The sequence below is a fragment of the Rattus norvegicus genome, chromosome 2 (genome assembly GCF_036323735.1).
Source record: "Rattus norvegicus strain BN/NHsdMcwi chromosome 2, GRCr8, whole genome shotgun sequence".
Lineage (NCBI taxonomy): Eukaryota > Metazoa > Chordata > Mammalia > Rodentia > Muridae > Rattus > Rattus norvegicus.
This window is the reverse complement of record NC_086020.1, coordinates 178,391,849-178,400,124: the sequence shown is the minus strand read 5'-3', so window position 1 is coordinate 178,400,124 and position 8,276 is coordinate 178,391,849. Positions and strand designations below refer to the sequence as shown.

Sequence of the window (8,276 nt, the reverse complement as noted above, 5' to 3'; positions counted from 1 at the left end):
TATAACGCACAAACACACAGAGAGAAGTTGGATTGCCCAATATCAGGGCCCATCTACTCCTCCCAACCCCCACCCCATTTCACCACACCCAGACCAAAGTGTGTCTTCTGGGGGACTGCTGGGACTATTGCAGCCCTGCTTCTAGGGGCCCCTTTCTCCTGGAGATCACCTGATTAAGCCTTTGTTTAAAGTGACTTTGCCTAGAGGGGGTACCTCTTCTAATACCCATAAAGATTCCTTGTCTGGGTGGGTCACTCAACTACAACTCGCAGAGATTAACTGTGACTAGGACCACTAGACGGTGGGTTCAGCAGCAAGCCAGGAAGCAACTAGAAATCAGTGAGAAGCCAGGACACATGGGTAGACATAACAAAAACGAAATATTTATTGTATAATTACCCCCCCACTGGACTTGACTGGGATAGCCTCCCAGAAGGCATCTCTGCCTTCCCATTTTATTTCAGAGCTTCATTGTAGATCAAAGCCAAGGCCCCCAGGAAGGCAACATACTCCTGGAAGTTTACTTCCTGATCCTTGTTACGGTCCAGATCATCCATCAGCCTTGCAATTTCAGCATCCTGCAGCTTCTAATACATTAAAAGGAGAAGTCCATACTCAGTGGTGGCCAACACCCTAGATTCCTTTCCCCTTCCCTGGAAGCCCTGTCTCACACAAGTAGCTCTGCTCATTGTGACCAAAGATGGACCTTCAGATTGGGTTTACCTAGATTTACTCTCCTCAGCCCCTGCTCCTCCCTCAGGGGACAGGACAGCATGGGAGCATACAGGCATCCCTCCACAGGAAGTAAGATCAGGAACTGTGATTAAATGCTACTCAGACAAGAGGTGGGAGGGGGAACCCGGACAGGGGCTACTCACAGCACCAATGGTGAGCTCCTTCTGGATCAGCTCCTTCAGCTCCTTCTTGCTCAGGGTGTGCTTGTCACCCTCCTTGCCAGAGTACTTGTGGAAGATAGCCACGAGAAGGCCGATGGCCTGATCCAGGGGGCATGCCATGACTGACCACTGGGCTAGAAGCTGTTTGACAGAGGGGCTATTCAGTGCTACTGGTAGCAGAGAGTCCTCTCACCATCCCCTGAGCCAGGAGACTACCTGCCTGAAGCAGCTAGCCTCAAGCCAACACAGGTAGCAGCCAGGGCCACTGAGGTGAGGAGTCTAAGAATGGAAGGGGCTTTGGGGTCTGTGAACACTGTCCTCCAGGGCTTCCAAGAGAACTGGAGCATATGACTGAGCAAGGAAGAGAATGGAGGCTGCCCCTGGAAACCTCCTGACAGGGCCACACACTGGGACGAGGATGACACACCCAGGGCAAACCCTCCTGCACCCCAGAAAAGCAGATTCAGGTTGCCGCCCATGGGGATGCCTTAGCCTCGGGGTTTGTCTGGTACAGCCCAGCAGACCATGGCTCTCCCTGCTTCCCTGGGCTCCGAAAACTTGGATCCCAGTGCATTCCACCCATGGAGCCCGCAGAGGCTGACTAGGGCAGGAAAGGCTTAACCCCTAGACCAGGAGTGGACAGATCTTAGAGGGACGCCCCAGTGAGAGCTCACCACACGTCGACAATGAAGCGCCAAAAGAGTGGTCGAGGGGATGGACTGTGTCGCAGTCTGGCTGGCCTTATAGTGGCCAGCATCGGTGAGGCCCGCCCAGGGAGTGCTGGCACGCCCCAACCCCACCCAGCGCCTGAGGCAAGGCAAACACACCTCCCAGCCCCCTCACTTTCCACGCCCTTGTTGCCTGGACGTCCCGGACTGGGAGCAGGATGAAGGATTCTAGTGCAAGAGAAGACCAGTGCAAGCCGGAGACATCGAGTTCCCTCTAATTCCGTGTTCAGTTTGCCCTTCTGGCACGTGACTCGTAACTCTGGTATGTGTGCTGAACCCTCTACCAGCCAGAGATCAGTGTCCTTAAAGTTCGAATCAGTGTGAGGGGGACTGGGAACAATACTGATGCTGTTGCCCTCTAGTGGCAAGGTCAACTCCAAGCGAGAGGGGAAGCAGTCAGTCTACCGCATCCTCTAAGATAGTGGTTCTCGACCTCTCTAATACTGCGGATTAATACATTCTTCATGTTGTGGTGACGCTCCAACCATAAAGTGATTTTCGTTGCTGCTTCATAACTATATTTTTGCTACTGTTATGAATCGTGACATAAATACTGTGTTTTCAGATGGTCTCAGGCAATTCCTGTGAAAGGGGTCTCCACAGGTTGAGCACCACTGGGCTAAATCTTGATGAGATAGGCTGATCCCAAGAGGTAGAATTTTGAGCCAACCTATATAAGACCCATGTCTCAAAAGGGAGACAGAAGGGGAACACAGTCTAAAAGATTTTAAACAGCATCCCCCACCAACCATAAATTTCTAACAACATCACTTGCCTCCTCCCACTCACTGCCTGGAATTTCATCCTCAGAGCAGCTTATGCCTTAATGTGCACACAGTGGAGCCAAGCCCAGGAAGCATCGTTAGTTACTTACTCATCTCAAGTAAAAAGTTTTCAACATTTTCTCCTGGAAAAAAAAAAAGTCTTAAGAAGAGGAAGTTGGTGGGGCATGGGGAGGAATTAGCATCCTGAAATCAGTCTTCAGTGAGCAATGGGAAGGGTGGAGAGAAGGGCTAAGACTCCCTTCCTTACTAGGGCTCCTAGGGAGGTCTCCTGAGGGCTATCCCCAAGTCAGACCTGCCGGACCATCACTGCGCCACAGCCACAGCCCATCCCTCTGGCCTCCTCGCTCTTTTCTGTTGTTTGCTCTTCGTCTTTGCTGTCTGGGCAGCTTTGTTATTTTACAGGAGTGCAGAGCAAAGCCAGGACACTTCCAACAATGTCCACGATGAAGGACAGCAAGTGGAGTAAAACGAGAGCCCAGCTCCTGTACCCACAGACCACGTGTGTGTGGCCTAAGGCTGAGTGGTCCAAATCCTCTGTTCTCCCCTGCCTCAGCCAAGAGAGACAAACCACCTTAAAAACCAGCACATGCTGTGGATAAGGCTTTATTTCTCTGCTGGAAGAATCCATCTGGAAGAAAGAGAAGGGCAGGGGGCCTAGGAGGAGCAGTTAAAGAGGCTGCAGAGGTCAGGACAAGGGGCTGCTGGTGAGGGTAGCTGGTCACTTGTTGTCCTCTAAGAAGAAGTCATTGTAGGCCATGCACAGCGTGGTCAGGAACACAGAGTACTCCTTGAAGTCAATCTCCTGGTCGCTGTTTTTGTCCAGGCTCTTCATCAAGTTATCAATGCTGCTCTCCTTCATCTTCTGCAAGGGTCCAAGGGGAGGAGATTGCTCAGAAGCTCAGCTACAACCCACACCTTCACCAAAGACCTGACACCAAATGGGGTCAATGACCTGCGTGCTGATTCCAAGTGAATTACAGTAGGAAGGCTTGTCTAGCCTTTGCTCCTGGGACATCTTCCCATCCAAAGAAACAATAATCTATAATTCATACCATTACCTACTAAAAAACAGCTTGAGGTCTTGCCATGTGGTCCTGAGCACCGTCCAAGTCCTAGACGTAACCTGCCTGCATTGTAAGGCCAAGCTGGGAAAGGATCCAGACATCACTACTCTCTGTAAGATCAGTATACTGGAGCTGAGAAGCCAGCATGCTCCCTGTCCCCAAGACCTGTTGTGGCAGCAGTTGTCCTCCCAGTTTGGTCCCTGCACCCTGGCTCTACTAGGAAGTTAAAGACAGAGCCTTAGGGCAAAACAAGAAAATGCAAATATTCAGATCCTGCTTTCCCTCCAATGCAGTCAGTTCTAGGTCTTCCTTAGAAGCAGGATGTTGATACTTGTGATGCTGGAAACTGCTTCTCTGTAACATGATGTTGGTCCCCAGACTGGGCTCCTCCCCTGGGGTTCTGTCCCTCAGTTATCAGCACCAGATGAACCAGAGGTCCTCTCCTCTACCTTCATTAGTTCCAAGATAGCAAAGCGGTTTCTGGAATTGACTGTGTATATGCCAGGCCAGGGGTGGTGGCACTCAGGAAGCAGAGACAAGTGGATCTCCACGAGTTGGAGGCTGGCCTGATAAGAAACTCCAGAATGAGTTCCAGGACAGCTAAGTCTACACAGAGAAACCCTGTCTCAAAAAGAAAAGGAAATGCATATGCTGTGGTAAATTTCATGTGCCTTGGAGAGAGAGGCCACAGAGAGACCTAGGAAGAGTGGCAGCTGCTTTGCCACTGCCCATGGACATACTCCAGGAACCTTGTCTCCAGGGGGACACTGGGATTCGAACTTCATTGTAAAATAAATAAGAGGTTGGTGCAGAGGCCTAGAATTCCAGCTCATCCCCAATGGACAAGGTCTCTGATGTTTCTGAGGCTCAGTTATTCTATCGCATAGACCCTCACATCAACTGGCCACCACTCCTGTCATGGCCATCTAATTAGAATCAAAGCTCTCTCCTTCTCACCCCATGTTCACAAATCTGTTGGTTTATTTATCAGCATCACTTAGGACCTCGGTTCAACCAGCCACAGAGGAAAATCAAGAAGGACCCCTAGCCTCCAGTCATACACAGCCCACATCCCTCAAACCCTCAATATCCCTAACACAGACTGTGCAACCCATCATCAACGTCTCCTTTATCTGATTCCTTAGCCTCCCAGGGGCAGTAGTCCACCCCCAAACTCACCTCATCCTTTCCAGCACAGAGGTCTAGAGACTTGATAGCCAGGGATGCCCACCTCTTCCCCTGCCTCTGGCCCTTTAGCAACCCTGGCACTTGCTTAAACTACAGTACCCCGAAAGTAGGTGGGTATCTCCCAGAAGGGGTGCTCAGAGCATGTAGTGGGATATGGAAGAATGGTCACCTACCTCTGCAAGACTCAGTTCTGTCTTGATCAGCTCCTTCAGTTCTTTCCTACTCAGGGTCAACTTGCTACCCTCTCTCCCTGAATATTTATGGAAAGTGGTGACCATGGTGGTCAGTGCCTTCTCAAGAGGAGTCTCCATAATGATGTGTACTCTGAAGGAAGAGAGAGGACAATCACAGCACTGGAGAAGCTAAGCTTGCTCCTCACCAGTCATGCATACCCAAAGACCCTCTTGCAAACCACCATTGACAGGAGTCCAATGAGACCAAACTCTACCAACAAAGAAAAAAAACATATATGTGTTGTAATGAGAGCCATGGCAACTCATGTAAGTCCAGCCCCCAAAGGAGGTGCAGCTTCTCTGATCAAGACACGCTGACAAAGAGGTCCAGACACAAAGAGAGTATAGGATAACCTCTCCAAAAGAGCTGGCAGAACAGATGAGGGTCAGGTTTTTCTCTTCCCTACTCAGTCCCAGCCACAGTTCCCACCTAGTCACTCTTTTATCCTGAGTCACCTGAGATAGTGTCTCACTGTAAAGAGAGTCAAAAAAAGAAGTTCAAGGGTCAGAGGGGATGGGGCTGAAACTGGGAGATAAGGTCTCAACAGGAAGCAGGAGAGAGGTGACTGGACTTGCTCAGTGACCTCCAGTCTGGTGCCCAGAGAGCTGCACCCAAAGCTTGGCAGAGGCAAGAGATGAGGGGCAGGGCTACCAACATGGTCAGGATCTTCTAAGACCTAGTTCTAGAAGTTAATTAGATTGATGGTCTCAGTTCTGTCAGTATAGCCACTCCACCAAAAGAGCAGACAACTGAAGCTTGTGGACTCAAGACTTAAAAAACATTTCCCCTTAAAGAAAACAATTCCATAGAACTAGAGGCTTCTGTAGATTCTGTAGAGAACCCCAGGCTGGTTGAGAAGGCAGTGAGAAACTGATGAGTTGTGCCTCCAACCCAAGATGTTCTTGGACTGGACTGTACCCATCCTTCATCTCCTGACACCCAGTCTGTTAGCTGTTAGCTTCTCTCACCTCACAAAGGCTCAGCCAGGACCACAGCTCAAGGTAAGGAAGGAACCCTGAGCATCTGGCTGATATCTCTCTCTCTCTCTCTCTCTCTCTCTCTCTCTCTCTCTCTCTCTCTCTCTCTTTCTCTCTCTTTCTCCCCTTCTCCCTCTCCTTCTCCTTCTCCCTCTCCCTCTCCCCCTCTCCCTCTAAAACAGTGTATCACCATGTATCTTAAGATAGCTGGCCTCAAATGGTTGGAACTGGAAAATATCATCCTGAGTGAGCTAACCCAATCACAGAAAGACATACATGGTATGCACTCACTGATAAGTGTCTATTAGCCCAAATGCTTGAATTACCCTAGATGCCTAGAACAAATGAAACTCAAGACGGATGATCAAAATGTGAATGCTTCACTCCTTCTCTAAAAGGGGAACAAGAATACCCTTGGCAGGGAAGGGAGAGGCAAAGATTAAAACAGAGACTGAAGGAACACCCATTCAGAGCCTGCCCCACATGTGGCCCACACATATACAGCCATCCAATTAGACAAGATGGATGAAGCAAAGAAGTGCAGACCGACAGGAGCCGGATGTAGATCGCTCCTGAGAGACACAGCAAAATACAGCAAATACAGAGGCGAATGCCAGCAGCAAACCACTGAACTGAGAATAGGACCTCTGTTGAAGGAATCAGAGAAAGAACTGGAAGAGCTTGAAGGGGCTCGAGACCCCAAAGGTACAACAATGCCAAGCAACCAGAGCTTCCAGGGACTAAGCCACTACCTAAAGACTATACATGGACTGACCCTGGACTCTGACATCATAGGTAGCAATGAATATCCTAGTAAGAGCACCAGTGGAAGGGGAAGCCCTGGGTCCTGCTAAGACTGAACCCCCAGTGAACTAGACTGTTGGGGGGAGGGCGGCAATGGGGGGAGGGTTGGGAAGGGAACACCCATAAGGAAGGGGAGGGGGGAGGGGGATGTTTGCCCGGAAACCAAAGAATTATTATTAAGTATTAAATAAATTTAAAAAAAAAGATAGCTGGCCTCAAACCCATGATCATCCTGCCTTATCTTTCCTGCTGCCAGGATTGGATCTCAGGGAATCCTTACAGTCACAATTCCAAGTACTCTGTCCTTTCCTCCCTGAGCATGCTCCCACTTGCAAGGCCAGGCCTTCCTTGTGGAAGATTCCATGTCTTGCCACAGTCTTCTCACCCAGACTGGCCCAGCAGAAATGAAGGAGGTCATCTGAAGGAAGGACTCACCAAGGAAGAAGTGGACCTGGAGAATCTATTGTGCAGCCACAGCCTCCCTGCCAGTGCCTTTATTCCCTTGTCCCCAATGCCCAGGAGATCAGGATGGGCGGAGCCAATGAGAAAGGGTCAGGAATATGAAGACTTCCAGACAAGGGAAACCCCCACTGGAAATTTCGACTTGCTGTTTACAAACAGAGCCAGATATGGCACATAAAGTTACCCATGACACATATTTTCAATAACAGAAACTATTTTTCCTATGTAGCCTCACCACCTAGTGAAGTAATAGGCAGAGAAAGGGCAATTTTCCAGAAAATAAATGGTAAAAGGTGTGGTCCAAACGCAAGGTACCTCCCCATATCCTAGTGTCCACTCCACACTAAAACCCTCCATCTTTGAATCCATTCCAAAAGCAGAAAGGACCTCTTGGGATGGACCAAGTGAAGGAAGGTAATTTCTGCCAGGACATGGCTAAAGTCACTAGCTAACATAAAGTGAAAGTAATTGTTGGAGGCTTCTGGCTTGGAGGACTAAGAGTCAGGGTTAGGAAAGACCCCAAGGAAGGTTTTGGACTGGACAAGGGACTGAGGCTGTGGAGGGGAGGAGGCTCGGGTTTAAGGTATAGTCATTGGCACAGAGGTCAAGGGAAGTTGCCTGTATTCTGCAAGCACACACACTGAATCTAGGAACAGAACTGGGTTAGGGGCATAGAACTCATCTTGGCTGAAGTCCCACACTAGCCTGTCTTTTTCCTCTTCATTAACCCCTTTGTCATCCCACCACAGCTATTACACTAGCGATACATCTGGGACTTGTTTCTAAGCAACAGGAGTTTCCGAGAGTAGAGAGTGATGCAGGAGGAGGCTCTAGGGAACACACTCCCATGGGAGATGGGCAAACTGACTGGGAGTGCAAAAGAGAGGAGACAGGCTTAGCCTCTCTGTAGTCAAACTCCAAGGGAACATCTGAGTCACCTACCCCACTCCTCTGAGGCTAGAGAGAAAAGCACAAGGTGATTAGAAAGGAAGCTTGAGGTCAAGAGGACCAAACCTGCCAGCCTAGGGACAGTTTCTGTACATCTTTCCTTAAGCATCTCCATATCATCCAGAAAAGGGCTTGACATCTAATCTCAGGCCGTTCTCTTCACTCTGGAACCATTGGCCTTAACCCCATC

The 8,276-nt window shown here is 49.6% G+C and overlaps 2 protein-coding genes across 6 annotated transcripts; both read right to left on the bottom strand.

Annotated features, from left to right (window-relative positions):
• Window positions 1–361: 361 nt before the first annotated feature.
• Window positions 362–1,936, bottom strand: S100a6 (S100 calcium binding protein A6). 3 transcript variants are annotated; one of them, XM_039103273.2, is made up of 3 exons: window positions 1,740–1,936; window positions 879–1,037; window positions 362–587 (listed from the first exon to the last, which is right to left on the bottom strand). In XM_039103273.2, exons 2-3 carry the CDS (start codon window positions 1,014–1,016, stop codon window positions 456–458), a joined length of 270 nt encoding a protein of 89 aa, XP_038959201.1. In that variant the 5' UTR covers window positions 1,017–1,037; window positions 1,740–1,936; the 3' UTR covers window positions 362–455. The 3 variants fall into 3 exon arrangements, with proteins under 3 accessions (XP_038959201.1, XP_006232841.1, NP_445937.1); XM_006232779.5 differs by having other exon boundaries at window positions 1,724–1,898; NM_053485.2 differs by lacking the exon at window positions 1,740–1,936 and adding an exon at window positions 1,571–1,588 and having other exon boundaries at window positions 363–587.
• Window positions 1,937–2,996: 1,060 nt separating this feature from the next.
• S100a5 (S100 calcium binding protein A5) lies at window positions 2,997–7,203 on the bottom strand. Of its 3 annotated transcripts, none has more exons than XM_006232601.5 (3): window positions 7,112–7,203; window positions 4,835–4,985; window positions 2,997–3,271 (listed from the first exon to the last, which is right to left on the bottom strand). In XM_006232601.5, the coding sequence occupies exons 2-3, from the start codon at window positions 4,970–4,972 to the stop codon at window positions 3,128–3,130; spliced, it is 282 nt and encodes a 93-aa protein (XP_006232663.1). In that variant the 5' UTR covers window positions 4,973–4,985; window positions 7,112–7,203; the 3' UTR covers window positions 2,997–3,127. The 3 variants fall into 3 exon arrangements, with proteins under 3 accessions (XP_006232663.1, XP_063137668.1, NP_001099908.1); XM_063281598.1 differs by having other exon boundaries at window positions 7,062–7,145; NM_001106438.1 differs by lacking the exon at window positions 7,112–7,203 and having other exon boundaries at window positions 4,835–5,004.
• Between the last annotated feature and the right edge of the window lie 1,073 nt (window positions 7,204–8,276).

Excerpts from the sequence above, each read along its gene's own strand:
- S100a6 (XM_039103273.2), bottom strand. The coding sequence starts at position 1,016 with ATGGCATGCCCCCTGGATCAGGCCATCGGCCTTCTCGTGGCTATCTTC. Across the intron at positions 588-878 it reads AGGAGCTCACCATTGGTGCT|AAGCTGCAGGATGCTGAAAT; the intron begins GTGAGTAGCCCC and ends TTAATGTATTAG.
- S100a5 (XM_006232601.5), bottom strand. The coding sequence starts at position 4,972 with ATGGAGACTCCTCTTGAGAAGGCACTGACCACCATGGTCACCACTTTC. Across the intron at positions 3,272-4,834 it reads CAGAACTGAGTCTTGCAGAG|AAGATGAAGGAGAGCAGCAT; the intron begins GTAGGTGACCAT and ends GGACCCTTGCAG.